General features: G+C 49.2%; 8 protein-coding genes across 8 annotated transcripts; 4 read left to right on the top strand and 4 right to left on the bottom strand.

The window, feature by feature from the left end:
* Positions 1–221: 221 nt before the first annotated feature.
* On the top strand, positions 222–3,352 carry CDC4_1 (SCF ubiquitin ligase complex subunit cdc4; the record flags this gene model as incomplete). The annotated part of the gene is made up of 3 exons (XM_033567108.1): positions 222–359; positions 454–3,174; positions 3,227–3,352. 3 exons carry the CDS (start codon positions 222–224, stop codon positions 3,350–3,352), a joined length of 2,985 nt encoding a protein of 994 aa, XP_033429103.1.
* Positions 3,353–4,372: 1,020 nt separating this feature from the next.
* ATNIH1004_002417 (translation initiation/elongation factor MRX8) lies at positions 4,373–5,409 on the bottom strand (the record flags this gene model as incomplete). The annotated part of the gene is made up of 2 exons (XM_033567109.1): positions 4,373–4,796; positions 4,877–5,409. The coding sequence occupies 2 exons, from the start codon at positions 5,407–5,409 to the stop codon at positions 4,373–4,375; spliced, it is 957 nt and encodes a 318-aa protein (XP_033429104.1).
* Positions 5,410–5,592: 183 nt separating this feature from the next.
* Positions 5,593–6,230, top strand: APS3 (putative AP-3 adaptor complex subunit sigma; the record flags this gene model as incomplete). Its single annotated transcript, XM_033567110.1, has 2 exons — positions 5,593–5,661; positions 5,739–6,230. 2 exons carry the CDS (start codon positions 5,593–5,595, stop codon positions 6,228–6,230), a joined length of 561 nt encoding a protein of 186 aa, XP_033429105.1.
* A 986-nt stretch (positions 6,231–7,216) lies between these two features.
* Positions 7,217–8,110, bottom strand: ATNIH1004_002419 (UbiD family decarboxylase; the record flags this gene model as incomplete). Its single annotated transcript, XM_033567111.1, has 3 exons — positions 7,217–7,597; positions 7,672–7,825; positions 7,896–8,110. The coding sequence occupies 3 exons, from the start codon at positions 8,108–8,110 to the stop codon at positions 7,217–7,219; spliced, it is 750 nt and encodes a 249-aa protein (XP_033429106.1).
* A 2,028-nt stretch (positions 8,111–10,138) lies between these two features.
* Positions 10,139–11,200, top strand: ATNIH1004_002420 (uncharacterized protein; the record flags this gene model as incomplete). Its single annotated transcript, XM_033567112.1, has 1 exon — positions 10,139–11,200. One exon carries the CDS (start codon positions 10,139–10,141, stop codon positions 11,198–11,200), a length of 1,062 nt encoding a protein of 353 aa, XP_033429107.1.
* Positions 11,201–11,778: 578 nt separating this feature from the next.
* RPL8B (60S ribosomal eL8 domain-containing protein) lies at positions 11,779–12,848 on the top strand (the record flags this gene model as incomplete). Its single annotated transcript, XM_033567113.1, has 4 exons — positions 11,779–11,850; positions 11,923–12,000; positions 12,069–12,578; positions 12,648–12,848. 4 exons carry the CDS (start codon positions 11,779–11,781, stop codon positions 12,846–12,848), a joined length of 861 nt encoding a protein of 286 aa, XP_033429108.1.
* Positions 12,849–13,750: 902 nt separating this feature from the next.
* On the bottom strand, positions 13,751–16,682 carry STU2 (putative spindle pole body component; the record flags this gene model as incomplete). The annotated part of the gene is made up of 4 exons (XM_033567114.1): positions 13,751–13,789; positions 13,852–16,276; positions 16,347–16,555; positions 16,623–16,682. 4 exons carry the CDS (start codon positions 16,680–16,682, stop codon positions 13,751–13,753), a joined length of 2,733 nt encoding a protein of 910 aa, XP_033429109.1.
* A 789-nt stretch (positions 16,683–17,471) lies between these two features.
* On the bottom strand, positions 17,472–18,113 carry ATNIH1004_002423 (uS17 family ribosomal protein; the record flags this gene model as incomplete). The annotated part of the gene is made up of 1 exon (XM_033567115.1): positions 17,472–18,113. The coding sequence occupies one exon, from the start codon at positions 18,111–18,113 to the stop codon at positions 17,472–17,474; it is 642 nt and encodes a 213-aa protein (XP_033429110.1).
* Positions 18,114–18,570: the final 457 nt, after the last annotated feature.

Consider the following 18,570-nt stretch of genomic DNA (forward strand, 5'->3'; position numbering starts at 1 on the left):
CCCCTCCACCATCCTACCCTGACTCATCTGGTCCTTTGATATTATTGTTCCTAGAATACAACATGAGTGATCAAGACAGTCATGGTGGGCTTAACCAAGGAGCAGCGAACTGTTCTATCGGTCAATTTTCCTTTGCTCCTGCCACGAGAACCACGGTAGTGACCACTACAACCACGACAACCACCACTTTCCCTCCACTGTTTATTAAACCGCCCCGCACAATGCAAGATCTAGACCCAAAGGTATATCCTTTGGCATCATCACCGACTCCGTCGTCGTTAAGGAACTTCCAGTTCGACCTCGGGGGAAAGCCCGTTGTATTCAACGAATCTGAGGATACCACAGGAACTCTTAATGAGGTAAGTCGAGGCTTGTTGGTTTCTGAATACCCAGGAGCCTTGGTTAAGTGTCTTGGGATTGTCCGTCGAAGTTCTGGAAATCTGACTTGCCCAGCTCAATGAGAAGAATAATGCGTTGAAAGCCTCCAATGGACTCGTTCGATCTGTGACTTCATTTAGTTCAGATGACGCCCAGTTACCGCGACATTTCGGCACTCCAAGGGTATCGAACCAACCATCTGCGCGTCCGTCTATTTCTAAGCGTCGCCCGTTACCCGCCCCAGAGTCCCATCAGAACTCCTTGCACCTACATGCCAACAGGATTCCGTCAGAGCCTTCACTTCGTTCCACTCGTTCTCATGGATCTACCCCAACGCATCTGATAGCACCTGGGCTGGCCACTCCCGAGACGGAAAGCAATAGTTATAATGCCAATGAAAGCATACCGTCTCGAAGACGGATTCACAGTGCATATATCCCCCGCAGAGAGACATTATTACGCTCACCTCTTTCTTCCGAGGTTGAGTCTCAAGATAGCTCGCAGGCTTCTGCCCCAAAGAGAGAATTACTGCGTACCAGGACTGTGGTTTCCGAAAGAAACAAACGGCTGGGGCGCCCAGACCACAAGTTGCCAGGTGCCGAAACAGAGATTAGACCCGGTGACGCGTCAGTGACACCAGGTGCAAGCCAAGATACCACCTATGACACCTCGGAGGAGGTTTCTCAGCAACTATCCGCCGGGTCACTATCCCAAGTCCCAAGTGTCGGCAGTGTTGCTGCCCAGGATATGTGCTTGCCCAGCCCCAGCCTGTCTCCAGTTGCAGCCATGAATGCACTGAACGCCGATTCGTCGTTCGATTCGGCTGAGGAACCTGAAATGGATACGGATTCAAGTTTTGATCACAACGAGCCTCAACTCCTGAGTTCATTGCATATAGGAGACGCGAAGATTAATGGGCCGTCTAAATCCACTAGCCTGGTACCGGGCTCTGACATTCCACGACCGTCTTCATTGATGGATATTCCCAATGTGTTGGAATTCTTCGATTCTGTCCCCGATGGAGTAAAGACTTACCTCATGTACCAACTTTTGAGGCGCTGCCCTAAACCGACGCTACATTTTGTCGCTGATGTCGTCAACCCCGCATTAAAGTGCGATTTCCTAGCACTTCTGCCTCTTGAACTTAGCCTAAATATTGTGAAGTATTTCGACGCTCTCACTATGTGCCGTGCGGCCCAAGTGTCTAAGAAATGGAGGCATATTATCAATTCTGATGAAAAGAGCTGGAAAGAACTATTTGACAGAGATGGATTTGTTCTTCCTGAAGGCGAGCTGGATCGTTCCATCAAGGAAGGCTGGGGATGGCAATTCCCTAATGGGAGTGAGGACTGGGAGAAAGATCTCGGCATGTCTACCTTCATAAAGCCCGATCCCGAGTCCGCTTCTCCTTCTACCTTACCATTACTGGCTGGACCAAGTGATAGGTCTCCATCAGTACATCGTCGGCCAAAAAGGAAGGCTTGCACACGTGTATCCTCCCGAAAACTTGCGAAACGGAAGATATCATCCAGCGGAACGGACCACTCCGAGTCTGCGGACTGGAGGAAGGAAGTTTCTGCAACCGAGGGCCCGTATGCTGCAGCTAATGCCGCTGCCGCCGCCGTGCCATATCCAGGTATCGGTTTGCCTTCCCTTCAGGGCCTTCATCTTTACAAATCCCTCTATCAGCGCCACTATTCCATTCATAAAGCTTGGATGAAGCCTAATGTCAAGCCAAGACATATTGCTTTTCGTGCCCACGATCGTCATGTAGTTACATGTCTCCAATTTGACACGGAGAAGGTATTGACCGGGAGTGATGACACCAACATCAACGTGTACGACACGAAAACTGGTGTCCTAAAGGCGACACTCGAGGGCCATGAAGGTGGTGTCTGGGCGCTTGAATACCATGGCAACACCCTTGTTTCTGGGTCGACTGATAGATCAGTTAGAGTCTGGGATATTGAGAGGGCAAGGTGCACACAAATCTTTCACGGTCATACTTCCACAGTGCGATGCTTGCAAATTGTATTACCAGTAGAAGTTGGAAGAAAGGCGAATGGCACCCCGGAAATGATGCCAAAAGAGCCGTTGATCATTACAGGGTCTCGGGACTCAAACCTGCGAGTATGGAAGCTACCAAAACCTGGTGATCCAGGCTACTACCAGAGTGGACCTCAGGTCGATGATACTGATTGCCCGTACTTCGTCCGTGTTCTAACCGGCCACCAGCATTCAGTTCGTGCAATCGCTGCCCATGGTGACACACTAGTAAGCGGAAGTTATGACTGCACGGTACGAGTATGGAAAATATCTACTGGGGAGACTTTACACAGACTCCAAGGTCATACTTTGAAGGTGTACAGTGTTGTCCTAGACCACAAACGAAACCGTTGTATCAGCGGGTCCATGGATAATATGGTGAAAGTGTGGTCATTGGAAACCGGGTCTGTCTTGTACAATCTTGAAGGTCATACGTCCCTGGTCGGCCTACTAGACCTGAAATGCGATCGTCTGGTCTCGGCAGCTGCGGACTCCACTCTAAGAATATGGGACCCGGAAACTGGACAATGTAAGAACATGTTAAGCGCTCATACGGGTGCAATAACATGCTTCCAGCATGATGGTCAGAAAGTCGTGTCGGGATCTGATAGGACGTTAAAGATGTGGGATGTGCGAACTGGCCAATGTGTTCGGGATCTTCTCACCGACCTTAGCGGAGTATGGCAGGTCAAGTTCAATGACCGAAGGTGTGTCGCTGCAGTGCAGCGTGATAGCTTGACTTATATTGAGGTGAGCACAACAACAGTACAACTCTAATATCTAGGTCACTGATTTCTCATAGGTTCTCGACTTTGGTGCTTCGCGCGATGGCACTCCCGAGGATCAATTAGGAAGACGCATTGTTGTCAACCGTTGGGGCCAAGAAGTCAGCGACGCCGACGAAGATTATGATCTGTCTGATGCCTGATCCAGATTCTGAGCCCCAGTGATCATTGTTCGGATTTGATTCACTCCTGCATGGGTCGATTTGACAAATGACTTTTTTTCCCTTGTTATTGATTTGTTGAGGTCATGAAACATCACGATACCCACTCTCACGGAATTGTCCTTCTCATTACGTGGATTTGCATAGCGAGGTTGGCAGATTTGACATGCAGTTTATTATAACAGACAAGGCGTCTTCGCATCCAAAAGGGTTATTATTTATCCATCTCATGGTGTCCATTTACATTATTTATTATATTTAAAGCCCTGGCCTCCTGCCTTCCACATTCTTCTAATGTTCCCTTCGCATACCATCGAACTGTACGACCAGAATTTGGGTGCATGAGCCTATCTATTCCATTTTATATACTCTGTACCCCCTCTAGCATCCTGATCGCATGTGTTGATAAGATCCAGTTGCATCCTATTCGCAATACGCTTTAAATTCCAGTGCCAGCTTTAGAGTAGCACTTGTCATTGTTTGATTGTTCCGGGTTTCTTTCGAACATTAGGGCTTAAAGAACATAAGCGATATATACCGTTTCCGAGACTTCGGTATATAGATGCGACTAGATCAGTTCTCTTAGATGGCTGTAAAACTCATGATGTATATAGTATGGAGCACACATTTTGGTATGAATTTAGTGTATACACCTTGTATGGTGTAGCCTTCGGAAAGGCGATATATCAGTCCCCCCCCCAAAAAGAACATGGCATTTTTTGTCATGTATGGTCAGAAGATCTTGCCGTTGTCCGCATCGTCAAGTATGGCTTTGGGGGATTGAGTCAGTCATCAAGAGATGGTCTTTTGAAGGACTTGTTATCTTCAGCCGTGCCGAAGTTAGGGACTAGATTGGTGGCGCGACCTAGAATCGACACGCTTTGATAACATTAGCTGTTTAGGATCTAACTATTCACACTGGCACGGTCGTGAGTATTGGCCCATGGGTTAAGTTGTATAACAACAGATAAAGACCGTATATGCTCCGACACCACATTTGTATCACGGTGTAGCTGTCGATATAGTAGAAACAAGCGAGACGGGCTCGGATTTCACCTCTACGTTCGCGTCAAAACCAGCGGCCGAAAGAATGGCCCAGCGGAGCGCGCTGACCCCTAACGCTCGTCCCCGTCCCATCATTGTCTCTGCGCTGCAGGTCAGAATCTCTCCTAGAGCCCCGGGGCCCTCTACATGGCCGTCCGGTTGGATGACTGGTCTCAACCCCTGCAGCATGTTTTGAAGAGAGGCAACGTTGTCTGCTGATACGCCGCTCTTGACCTTGCTCCTCTTCTTCGCTAAGACTTTGTCAACTTTCGATAGCACGATTTGATGCGGGATCGCGTAGCTCCGAAACAACCTGAGAATTTCCTCGTCTGTTTTCTTGATTCCGTGAAGGCTGTCTATGAGGAGGAAGGCGCGTCGGAGTCTAAGGCATGATACTGTTAGCTTTTGCGTGATTTTCAATACTGTATTCGAAGGTTAAACACAGGGGGGAGTTGAACTCACTGTCTTCTCCCTTGGAGGTACTTCATAATCTCAATGCCCCATTCCGCTCGACTCGCTTTTCCATATCCTGGCATATCTAGTAATACGATCTTCGACTCCCCTCCTTTCGTCCCACCAATCCCAAACGCATTCATTTCCCTTGTTCTTCCCGGTTTTGATGACGTCCAACAGACCTCCTTCCCCATGACCGCATTCAGCAGGGAGCTTTTTCCAGCGTTCGATCGCCCCAGGAAAGCGACCTCCGGTTCCACGGAGGACAACGGAGTCGTGCGGAATTTGCTCGCGGACCATAGTTTAATAGGGGAGTGACGCGACGGGCTGAAGAACTTGTCGGCGTAGGCTAGTCTGGGTTCATCGGGGACTTTTGTATCCCAGTAATATGAAATATCTGACGGAGCTAGGTCGCGCAGCTGGACTTTATTGGAGTTAGACTTGGACAGCGAAACGGCCGAGGAGAGAGTTCGTCGGAGAGGGGAAAGTGGAAGACGCCTAAGTTGTAGACATGATGTGCAGATGGGAAACCTGTTCTGCATGGCGAACGGTCTCGCGTTGAAAATATGGATTATTTCTCTTCATTCGTTAGAGAAAACATGATTTCGGACAGGAAACCTTCCCGAGAGGGAATGTCTGCGGAGTCTCCGCCCCGCCAAATCCACTACTGATGATATATCGATCTATTTTATCGATCTTCCTATCACCATCTCCCCGTCTCCAATATGATCAACGCCGTTCTTGTATTCAACAATGCTGGGCAGCCACGTCTGACCAAGTTCTACACTCAGATCGTCAGTTACTAACCAATACTCCTCCCATGGCGGTCAAAAAGCGATGACGCCGGAAACTAACCAGCCTTAACCACCAGGACACCCAAACAAAGCAATCGCTGATCGGCCAGATCTATAAACTCGTTTCGCAGCGGCCCCCAAGCGCCTGCAACTTCCTTCCACTCCCTCCGCTTCTCTCGCAGGGAGCGCGCTCCAACGTCGAGAATGGCCCCTCCGACGCGCCCACCCAAATCACCTACCGCACGTACGCCACGCTGTCATTCATCATGATCTCCACGTCGACCGAGTCGCCTCTTGCGCTTATCGACCTGATCCAGGTATTCGTGGAGGCGCTGGACCGCATGTTCGAGAATGTATGCGAGCTAGACCTCATCTTTGGATACGAGACGATGCATGCGGTGTTGAGTGAGATGATTGTCGGCGGTGTGGTGGTAGAAACGAATCTCGAGAAGATTGTAGCGGCGGTGCGAGAACAGGAGGGATCTCTAGGGAAAAAAAGGGCTATTCAGGCAGCAAGCGCGGCTGGGGTTGGGCGCGGTGGGATCCCCGGGTTAGGGGGATGGAGGTAATTCAATTTCCCCTGGTTTTATGATGGTGATTTCGTATGGATGCGAATTATATTCTGTGGGCTTAAAATGGCGTCTAAGATGAGAGTTTGGACTGGGTCTTACATGGGTTGTTTTCATTATATTATGGGTTTACGAGCATCTTGGCCTCATCTATGGGTATGGTGTCACTTATAGTGCATAGTTGAAGTAAACTGGATGATTTTTAATCCTGTGAGTCCTGATCACACTTTCGCGAACTTGTGCCACTCAAGAAGGCAGTCATCCTTGAAAGTCATCCAATATGAGAAACAAAATCATGGCTGGAGCATATACATTCTTTACAAAATGACTACGACTTCTTGCCATTAATTCAGCTGCAATGACAGACCAAGAAGACATCCAGCATAATCATACAGCGGCATACCCATACACAGTCCAATCCTCGATCACCTTCTAGTTCACCCTCACGGGATATGCATATGCATCTTCAAACGATGCCTCCTTCCATGGCATCTTTTCCGCGACAAACTCCTGCGGCAGCATACAGCATTTCAATTTTCCCACTGAACCCGTGGGGTGGGGGTGGCAATCCATGCGTGACGAAGCGAATCAGAGGGATATTGGAGTACTCCGAGAAAACAAACTCGTATCTCCCAGGCTCGCAGCGGATCGCCTCTGCGCAGGTAAAATCAAGGTTGGTGGGGTCGATGTCTTCGCCGACTAGGAAGACTTTGGTAATATATCATCCCGGCTTGGGGCCCAAAACGATGTGGCCTAATTCCAGCAATACTCTTCCATATTAGTACGCAGTTCCAATAGCTTTGCGCTGTTGATCTGGAGGGCAAACCACAGACCGTTGGATTCAAATGTGGACACCACGCCATTTAAACCGGGGGTCCTGCCTTCTGACAAATGTTCAAGATCTCTGCAACTTGCATTACCCCCCAGACCGTATGGATCTCCTCCGTTGCACGTCCGGCAATGGAGATGGGCAGAATAAGGTCGTGTCAGTAGGTAATTACGTTGACCTTGAAGATGCGCCATTCACGCTGCCGCCCGGAGGAAGAACAATCCGTGATATTCGGCCGTATGCCCTCCGGGGCAGTTTCTTGAATCGAAATGATGCCTTCGAAGACAATTTCTGCGTTGGTGGGGACCCAGAGATCATTCGTCTCACATTTGACATTTACAGGGGCATTGGTCAAGGTACTGATAAACTCGGGCTCGTTCGTCCATTTCGGAATGGGCATGCCGCAGACCATTCTGGCCGCGGAGGCGGAGGGCACCCCAAAACATAAAGCCCAGGGCATGTCTTCGACTTTCTCCTTCCACAGATCAAAGATTACCCCGATGTCCTGTTTGGGAATCACCGGACCAGCCGGTTCTCTCTAAGACCGAGCCCCGAGTAATAGACCAGTTGGTCCATTTCCTATCCTGGGTTTGCACAGCATGCATGCCAAACGTTTACAGGAACTTTCCCACCGTCATCCTCGTGCAGAAACGGTATGGGAAGTGCCGTCAAATCAATGTCATCTCCGCGAATAATGTGTTCCTTGACAGAGCCTGTCAGAAGTTTTTGACATGATGTCGGGTCTTTCGTCTTCGCTTCGTTGATTCTGGAGATGATATCACGCCCTGTAGCTGAAGGATGTCCAAGGGGTTTTGCAATGCGACAAAACGGCATACCGGGGCCCCAATGACAAGAAATAATCCAGCATCTCACAACCCTTCAGGTTGTTGAACAGTAGAGCTCGCTCTTCTAGTTCATATACCCTTCGCACAATAGCTACCAACTCTACATCCGAATCAACTTCTTTGGTGATGGTCAGAAGCTCCCCTTCGTCATCTAGTTCTTGAAGAAACTGGCGGTGATCTCTTGCTGCCGAAATGTCGTCCTCCATTTTCATAGGAGTGATAGGTACTTCTAGGGAGCATATCCAGGAGATAGGTCCTCCCTGGCCATTTTATATCCGCCTGAAGTCGTCACACAAGATGTACCTGTGGCCATGATGTATAACGAGAATACCGCAATTGTCTCCAATTTGAGGATTACAGGGGCATGTCACACAACTCGAGCACGCAGTTGAGATTTTGGGAATTATCTACTGACAAGAAAGAATTCCGAAATCACTATGCAGTCATTCCCAATAGTCAAATGGCTAGTAGCCTGTATTTAACATTACTATTGCCTATATATTTAATGCAGTTCCCCTAGTGGTTTGTTGTTTTGTATAAGTAACAAAATGCAGTCTAATTTAATATATATTAGAAGTGTGGGTTTCAAAATTTGTAAAACCGCAGGCCAGAGATAGTACGCGACGGAACCGACCTGTACGAAATTGGGGAATGAAATCTCTCCCTATCCCTACATGGCCAGCTGTGCCTCTGCACTCTCCATACATGTTATGTATATAAATGCATAAAAGGAAGACTGGTTAACCTCCAAGTCGCCCCATAGCAGGCATTACAACCATCGCGACTAGAAGGAAGGATAAGCGTGGTAGGCATTACCGTCGTCGTTCTTGTCTGTACTCTGCTTTACCTGGTAGGGCACTTCCTGTCATTCGCATACCTAAAGTCTTCAGCGCAAACCACGCGGCGAGTCCTTCCTCCACAATGCCCCCACAGCATTATCACTAACACTCACCAAGACATCCACTTCCATAATCGTTGCAATGACCTGTGCGACAGGCGCAATACTTGGTATCCGACTTCTCGAACGACTCCGGGCGCTCGATGTTGAAAACCATCTCATCATCAGACGGTGGGCCACCGAGACAATCAAATACGAAACCAACTATACAGTCACGCAAGTCCGTGCTCTTGCATCCCGGACGTATCCCGTAAATGGTGCCAGCGCGGCCGTGCCACGCGGATCCTTTCAGACCATGGGATGATTATCGTACCACGCAGCATGAGAACGCTTAGCGCCGTGCGGACTGGATTTGCTGATGACTTGATCTGCAGAGCGGCCGATGTAACCCTTAAGGAGAAGAAGAAGCTGGTTCTAGTGGTTCGAGAGAACCATCTCAGTTGCATTCACCTAGAAAAAATCATGGGATTTGCCAAGTACGGGGCAACGATATTTCCACCCATGCCTGCCTTTTACACCAAGCCGGAAAGCGTGAAGACATTGCCACACAAATGTGGAGAGGATTATGGACATGTTTGGGTTAGAGGCTGCGATTTTCCCCGGTGGGAAGGGGGGGCCGAGACACGCGTATCTTGTAGACTATGTCCATTATAGTTTCTACTCTTCGATGTCAAATGACTGCTCAGTGGACCGGCATATGCAACATCCTTGTTTTGTCTTCTTATCTTGGCTTTTTGTGAGACCAACTGTGGGATTCAACGTGTGAATTCATCAGCATGCATGGTGTCAAGTCCTCTACCTTTGACATCAAGCAGGAGCAAGATAGGATGTGCCGATCAATATCCGCGCACACCCGACGGACTTTTTGACAGCCCCTCTTGGGATCCGCGCATGGTGGAGATGTTCTTCTGCAGCTAGATGTCTTGAGCCACCAATAACGAACCAACATCACTCGAAATCGGCATTTGGATGAGCGCGAAAGTTCCGAAAGCACGCTGCGTTGTCTGGGGAATTCGCTGCCATCTACCCTTTCTTACTCTCTCGTTGGACGCGACATGACCGTCCACGTTAGAGATAAAGGGAGGGCAATGGGGAAGCAAAGACTGATTGGTCTTCACCCATGCATCACTAATAGTAATACGTAGATTAGCAGAAGTGGAAGTGCTGCCGGTGAAGGAGAGATAAAGCGGGCGGTGGAGTTGGACCGAAGGATATATAAACATACTCATGACCTCAGATCACATCATCGCCCCTCGGGATCTCATCATTCTTACCTCTGATTGATTCCTTCCCAGTTAAGCGTTTTTAGCCTACTCGTGCTAGCACCATACTTCTGATGGCTCCTCCACGTCGGATCTTGCTGGTCAGCAGCCCTCGAACGGCTTCAAACCTCCTGCTGAAGATCTTGGATTTGCCTGACCAGCCGAATGTCCTCTCCAACGACCAAGGGGGTTATTACTTCTTCCCGTCTTTCGTAGCTACTTCGTCCAACAACCGTATCTGCCGGCCCTTCGACCAATGGACCGAGCAAGATCGCGCCGACGTCCAGGCAGCCTTTCAACAAAGCTTCGACCAGCTCGAGGAGTTCACCACTCGCGCCAGTCAGGAAAGCAAGATCTTCTTTGCCAAGGAACATTCCCCCTGGCTCTTTGACCCTCTGGCACTGAAAGATATTCTGTCGCTGAATGAAAATGACAACCACGGGGGAAATGGAGACGTAGATGACGCCTTCCCATTCCGCCTGCAAATCCCCAGCACTTATACGACGTCTCCGACCTTCTCCGCCCGCAATTACACCATCTTTCCAGATGAGTACCTGAGGACCTTCCGCATGACGTTCATCATCCGCCATCCTGCGTTAATGTTCCCGTCGTTCCATCGCGCGATGAGCAAGATGCTGCCTCTTGGTATCATTACCGAGCAAAATTTCGAAGGTATCGCTATATCCAATATGACTCTACGATTCTCACGGATGCTGTACGACTGGTGTCTAGAACAAAATGACCCGGAAGCGAGGCCTGTGATCTTGGATGCCTACGACGTGATCCATCACCCCGAGGTTGTGGCTCAGTACTGTGATCAGGCTGGACTAGACTCCAGCAAGTTGAAATTTGAGTGGGACCACACGTCGAGCAATAAAGGAACGGGTGCCTATGCTCGTCAACGGACTGAACAGAGGGGCTTGTTCAATCCAGAGGCCACCAAGATTATGGTATCGACCCTGACGGGGTCATCTGGGCTCGTCAAGTCCAAGACCCCCGAGAAAGTGGATATTGGTCTGGAAGTGGCCAAGTGGAAGGACGAATTTGGCGAAGAGATAGCCAAGAAGATTGAGCAGAGGGTCAGGGAGGCCATGCCAGACTATGAATACCTCAATGCACGCCGTTTAGTGGCGTAGAAATGTACTTGCCTAAAATGAATCCACCAGTGATGACTCATGCTGGCAATATGAGCAGTTGATTTTATACTATCCAATTAACTCCATGAATCTGAGAGCCTTAACCTGGTTGATGCATGTCTGGACTCTGGGGTATTGCAAATAGTATACAGAGTATAGACCGGCGGTGGTTTGGATGGAGAATCCAGGAGGAGCCAAGGCAGATCAAATGATTGGCCATTGGGCATTCAAGGGCTAGCCCTATGTCATGTGAACATTCAACGCTCGGAACCGGCAAGAGCAGTTTTTCCGAACTAGCGGACCGCACGAACTTCTTTGGTGAGAAATTTAATTCAATCTTCTCTTCTTCCTCTCCGTCAATACCGTCAACCAGCACCGCCGAGGATCCAAGTCGACAAAATGGTAAGCCCTTAACATCCAAAAGAGATTAAACCTCTCTTTCTTGAAATAGAGAAAATAAAACAAGATGCTTTCGACCATCTCTTGCAACTTGGGGTAAGACGAGAATCGCCTACCCCATTTTGCAGAGATGTTGAAGAAGCATATTCCACTGGTCGCACAATTTTTGCTCCCGCAAGATGCGAGCACCAGTGATGATCTGGCTGGAGCCGCAAGGTAATTGGAAGCGTAATGTTTCCAATTGCCTTGGGGTCTCTCTAGAGTTCAAGGAAGATACAGCACATGGTGGACACGATTTGCTGATCTTCTTTTCTCAATGACAGCCTGCCAAGTCCGGAAAAAAAGCTGCTCCCCTCCCTTACCCCCAGGGCAAGGCTGGCGCTAGCAAGAAGGGCCCCAAGGTATGTCTGAATAGAAGTTTTCTTACCTTCCGAATTGATTGGTCGACGTCGATACTAACTGCTCATAGAACCCTCTCATCGAGAAGCGCCCCCGTAACTTCGGTATTGGCCAGGACATCCAGCCCAAGCGTAACTTGTCCCGCTTCGTCAAGTGGCCCGAATATGTCCGTCTGCAGCGCCAGAAGAAGATCCTGAACCTCCGCCTGAAGGTTCCTCCTTCCATTGCTCAGTTCCAGAACACCCTGGACCGCAACACCGCTGCCCAGACTTTCAAGCTCCTCAACAAGTACCGCCCTGAGACCAAGGTCGAGAAGAAGGAGCGTCTCCACACCGAGGCCACCGCCGTCTCCGAGGGCAAGAAGAAGGAGGATGTTTCCAAGAAGCCCTACCACGTCAAGTACGGTCTCAACCACGTTGTTGGTCTCGTTGAGAACAAGAAGGCTTCCCTTGTTCTGATCGCTCACGATGTTGACCCCATTGAGCTGGTTGTCTTCCTCCCTGCTCTCTGCCGCAAGATGGGTGTACCCTATGCCATTGTCAAGGGCAAGGCTCGTCTCGGTACCGTTGTCCACAAGAAGGTAATCCCCCCTCTTTCAGGACGCAGCCCCTTTCTCATGAAACACCCGACTGACTTAATCCATCTGCAGACGTCCGCTGTCCTCGCTCTCACCGAGGTTCGCTCCGAGGACAAGGCCGAGTTCTCCAAGCTCCTCTCTGCCATCAAGGAGGGCTACACCGACAAGTTCGAGGACTCCCGCCGCCACTGGGGTGGTGGTATCATGGGTTCCAAGGCCGTCGCTCGCCAGGAGAAGAAACGCAAGGCCGCTGAGGCTGCCATCCGTGTCTAAACTAGAAATAGTTTAGATTCGGGTTGACGGATTTGCAACGATCTTAATGACATTGCGGTCTTCCCTCAGCAGGATAGGCTACAACAATCTAAAAGTGGGATTAATCAAAAATATCAAGTTATTGGGAAGGTGTTCTAAGGCTTCAGTTGACTTGTTGACAGACATTTTAGCTTAGATGGATGGAAGACCTTTGGCACCGTATCCTAAATCCCAATCCATGTTGAATGGTCCTCTTTGTTTCTTTCATTACCTTATGTATACCTCGCAGATACCCATGAATGCATTTCACACATCACTCAGCAGAGCACTCCGTAGGTCATTGTGACAATTAAGCATTCATGTGAAGTCTGCTCAGTAGGAGAATTAGTCAACATTAATACGAAATCGGTGCACACATTGTAACAAATTAAAACCAAAAAGGTCCATGTCTAGACAGTTCTAGGCAAACTGAGCAGACCTTCCCACAGCAAGTTCTCATTAGCTGCAGTCCTGTCCCCATTATACAATATAACGCATACAGAAGCATGGTCCAATGCAGCAACGTCTATACATAAAAAGTGTAGGGGTATGAACCATGAGCCGACATGCAAAAACCAAATGGCAATTCCCCATTTTAATAAAACCTTGATTGCCTTCACAGACAAAGCCCCGATGTACCCAAGGGAAGAAGAGACAAAAAAAAAAAAAAAAGGAAAAGAAAAGCATAAAGGTATTAATAACAAGAAATAAAAAGCAGCTAACCAGCCCGCCTGAGCATATCAAACTCTCGCCAAACGAATAGGTGTCGGTTTAGTAGAAAACACGCAAAAGGGGTAACATCAAACAAGGTAGAAACAGAGTATAAAATGCAAAGGATATGAAAAATGTAGCAGAAATCACAACAATTGTAGTTCATCCGGTCATTAGCGCTGCGCAGGTGTTCGTGAAAGTCCTTGTTTGGCCTAAATATTTCACTCCATATTAGTCACGATAACTACATAAGCAATAGAAGGGAATGACAAACCTTCATTTGCTCAATTCTCGCTTTGAGTTGGCTCGTGACTTCCGCGGCTCTCTTCCAGTTCTCCGCCGGTTCTGTGCTTCTGGATTGTTCCTCTCCAGAGGCATTGCTGGAACCTAACATCGATGATCGGGTCGGGCTGCCCATACCGGAATAAGCGGTGCCAAACGTAGGGCTAAGCTTGCGTCGACCAAAGCCGCCATCTCGGCTGCTTAGTCCTGGAGAGTCCAGGCCATTGTTTTCCTTTTCTTCGCTGGGGCTAGCCGATGCATAGCTCCGTGGTCGTGAACTATCGAAGCGTGATCCCATATGCAAACCACCTCGTGACATCGCCCCATGGGCGTTGCTACTTGGGTCTTGGTATACCGAGGCTGTTTCCGGAATAGGGAGGTTGATGCTGTCTGGAATTGTATTGGGAGGACTCATCGCGCTTGCACGGAGTGCCCTTGCAAGCTCTCGCTTCAGGCGCTCAATTTCTCGCTGCTGCTTCTGCACAGTCTGCTCGGCAGTTTCCGCATCACTTCGTGCCCGAACTAGCTGGGTTTCCTTGGCCTTGATACCAAGCACATCTCTTGTATGATCTTCGATGAGCTGCGCATTCTGGTTTTGTAACTCAGTCACTTGTAAGCTAAGTTTGCTCCTCTCCGACTTCAAATCTTCCACCATCTTGATGAATCGTTCTTTCTCGAGACGTAATTCTTCTAATTCAGCCCGTTCAGCGGCAGACATTTCACTTATTTGCGGGGTGGCTGCCGGTGTAGGGTTAGGCTCACTGGTAGCCACTGGTTTAGTTATTGGCCGGCCCGCAAGTCCCCTCGTAAGGCCAAACTTAGGAGCAGCAGGGGCGGGGGGTTGGTCTTCTGAAGGTGGTGAAACAACCCGCCGTTGTTGCGGCGATGCGAGTCCTCCCGGGCCGCCCAGTTTCTTTTGCAGTTTCAGGCCTGACCCAGGCGGAGGAAGACCGCCAGACCTCGCGCCTCCCAGTTTTGATGGGATTGATTTGATGGCAGGTTTGGAGGGAGAAGGAGCTGATGCTGGCTCTTCGGCAGCAAGCGGAGCCGACGCGGGAGTAGGTTTTTTAATTCCCAAGGCTGGTTTCTTTCCCCCAACTACTTTCTTCCCAGCTGCTGCTCCAGGCGCAGCCTTGGGTGGGCCAACAACTGGCTTAGGCCTATCCTTTGCTTTGACTTGAGCGGTTTCGAAGTATTCCCTGATTTTCGTCTTGCGGATATCGTCTAGTCCATCAAGGTAGGGATTCATCGCCCGCTCACCCATTATCTTCATCAGCGTACCAAGGACCTCTGCTCCACCTGCACGATTAACTTCACTAGATTCAGTCAGGAGTTTTGTGCCTGCCTCAGCAATCAACTTTACTTCTGGTTTGGCTGGAATATCCCTGGTAGTACGGAGGCAGCGAATAAGGAATTTGAGTGTTTCCTGCTTCACCTGGGGGTTCTTATGCGTGAGAAAACCGAGGATTTCCTCCAGGCATTCTGACAAGTTGGTGGAAATAAAAACAGAGTCCAGCGCTTGGCCTAGGGCATCCGCTACACTTTGCTTTTTCTCCTTCAAACGCTCCATCATGGGCGATAAGACCGTCTGACGGTATTTGGAAAAGCCGCTTCGAAGACCTTTTGCAAATAAACCAATGCAGTTGGCAGCCACGGTCACCACTGCAATGTTGGCATCTTTCATGCATTTGGCCAGCGCACGGACTATGTCATCATATGGGCCGTCCTTGATTTTTGGCACGTTTAGTGCCGTGTACAGTGCGTCCAGGGCATCCTTTCTGTCTTTCCACTTCGATGACGATAATTGATCTAGAAGGTCATTGGGGACCTTGGGCAAGATTTCCACTGGTTCTGCAAGATCAAAACCGTCAACTTCGTCACCATCATCTTCATATTGCTCTCCTTCAACGGTTTCGCCGCCCTCAGGGGCAGCACTGGCGGCTGCCATCGCATCTTGCTGTGCTTTAGTAAATCGCTCTTGTTTTGGTGGTGGCTCTTGCTTTACGCCTTCGAACAATTTATCCAAATCCTGTTGCTGAACTGTTTTCAAATCCCCCCAGAAGAGGGGCTTGATGGCTTCTTTCAACCACCGATACAGTTCCACTGTGAGGTTCTGCGCTTCCGCGCGGACATTCTTGTCCGCATGCCCAAAAACTTTGGGTAGGGCCTTCAGCACTGGCTTAGGATCGACGATTTTGCAGCCGAAATTATGGTAAATGGTCTTCACCCCAACCAATGTCGCAACAATCACTTTAGGAACTTTGTGTGACAACCCGGGCAGCATTTCTTCAATCACTGGGTCCGCCTTATCCATCTCGACACATAATAACAGGGCCTCGAGCGCATTTGCCTTCGCTGCTGGTCTCGTAGACGGAAGACCCTTTTCGACGATGGGGAAGACGGTGTGTGCGCGGGTTCTTCGCAACCGAGCTGTCAGCTACAAAGGAAAGAGAATAGAAGCCAACTCTCAAAAATCAAGAAACATACCTAGTACAAGCCTGGACACCACCAAATTTTAAAAAGGAGCAGTACGTCCCGAGGCCCTCTTGTTGGGCCGCAACATTGGAGTCTGCGACAGCTCCTTTCCATAAGCCGGGATCTTGTAAAAACGGTGTGAATACGGGATCAGATTCATCGGGTGATTTCTCAAACTGCTGTTTGGCATCCTCGTAACCCTCCTTTCTGACTTTCCAGTTCTGAAATTTGGCGGTAAGAAATTAGCATTCGTGTGTACCCAACGTAAACAACCCCCACAGAGCTAACCTTATGCGAGAACCGGTCCGGCAATGGCAAAGAAGAGAAATCCTCTTCTCCGTCACCCATTATGATGTCTTAAGATGACTAGAAAGGGGGATGGGCAATGATTAGCTCGGACTCAAAAAAGGGAATATCAATGCAGTATGAGCTCTCAGCGCTACTAAAGACGGTTGAATACAAATTGTCGAGGTCACCACTTCAGAGATTTAGGTAACGAGCATAACACATCTGACAGTGGTGGGACTATTTACTGTATGCATTCATATATATACATACCTTAGGCTTGCAGATGTTTGCAGATCTTGCGTATGGTCGGGCAGGGGATAGTGTGTGAAGAGAACGACGGACATCCAATGCAGAGAACGGTGTTTATATCGGCGCAGTGAGGTGTCCAGCTTTCGGATGTTCAAGATATTATGGCACCAGGTAGTGAGAGGTGGGGTGAGTTGGTGATAAAGCTAGCAAGACCGTTGAAAGAGTGGAAGTCGGAGAGAGTAAACAACCGACAAGTCGCTGGGGTGACTTCGCGACCCAAAGAGCGGGCTTGGCGCCCATTATCCGGCAGTATTCCACCGTCCCTCTTGTTCTCACCGCCCAGCTCTTAATGTGTGTATAACATTTTCTATAGCAGCCTATGATGAGTCAATAATGTCACCTCGCTATGACATGTGCCGGCTATACAATAGACAAGATAGATTAAAACAGCAGCATGAGTATGCATAATGACAGTATAATATACACAGGAGCCATCAATATCGGGACACGAAGCACTCAACCCTCGCCTTCTTCTCCATCCCATACATCTAATGAAACACTGGCCAACTAGACAACGGAGATGAGAAAATAAACTGGTATCTATTCCACGCCGGTGTCAGTTCTCTCGCGGATCAACCGCTTGATCCGACCCACGTGCTCCTTACCACCACTCTCCAAACCCCGGGCTTCCCTACGCTGCAACTTGGCTGCCCTCTTGGCCGCTCGCTCGGCCTCTCTCTCTTCGCGTGTCATCACTGGTGGCCTATCTTCAATATTCGTTCCGTAGGGCGCAATGATTCGCTCTACCACATGACGCACATGCCGACTCTTTGGGTATCCGGAGGAGAACTCAATCACATCGCCCTCGCGCAGGGAGTTTTTCGGATCCGACACCATAAATGTCGTCAACCTGGGATAGGATTTGCGAAGATGCGGGTCCCAGGAGGTATGTCGGTGACTAACGCGGACAGTCCGATCCATCCGGCCAACCGTTTCGACGGTGCCGGTCTTGAGCTTATAGGGGTAGACGCGGAGAGGAGAGACAAAAGATGGGGTGGATGGCGATTCTTGTTGCTTAGCAGAAGTAGTAGAAGAATTCGATCGTCGGAAGAGCGCAAGTCCAGAAATGATACTTGGTTTGGAGAACTGGAGTTGGTGCGTAGCTGGTGCTGAATTCGTCGCCGATTTGACGATAGATGATCGCAAGGGCTGTATTGCCCTTAGAATGCTTCTCAGAGGCATGATATGTGTGTATGCGAACCCCCCCTTTTTTTTAAAAAAAAAAAACCGGTCGTGTGCTCCTCCCAGGTACAAATAATCTTGTCAAAGAAAACAGTCCCGTTGAAGTCCTACCTTAGAGCCGGTAAACAGGAAAAGGCCGGAATCTCTGATTGACCGGTGAGGAGATCCAGGCAATAACTCCTTCAAACGCGAGGCTAACCCGAGGGTGTTGATTTGGTCGAGCTGTCTTGTTATGGAGTTGCCGTCAAACCCGCAGCAAGACTAAGAATTTCCCTCAACGTGTTTGCACTGTTTGCAACTTCCATCGGGAGATTCGGATGGACCAGTTATTCCAGCGGCCCAGCCAAGGTCATATGTACGCACGTACTGCACAAAACATTGGACGATGAACCTGATCCATAAGGTTTATAAATATATGAACGTAATTGCGGGTCATTCAATAAACCATTCAATAATA

The sequence above is a fragment of the Aspergillus tanneri genome (genome assembly GCF_003426965.1).
Source record: "Aspergillus tanneri strain NIH1004 chromosome Unknown AapTan_1_pilon_pilon_pilon, whole genome shotgun sequence".
NCBI classification, from domain to species: Eukaryota; Fungi; Ascomycota; class Eurotiomycetes; order Eurotiales; family Aspergillaceae; genus Aspergillus; species Aspergillus tanneri.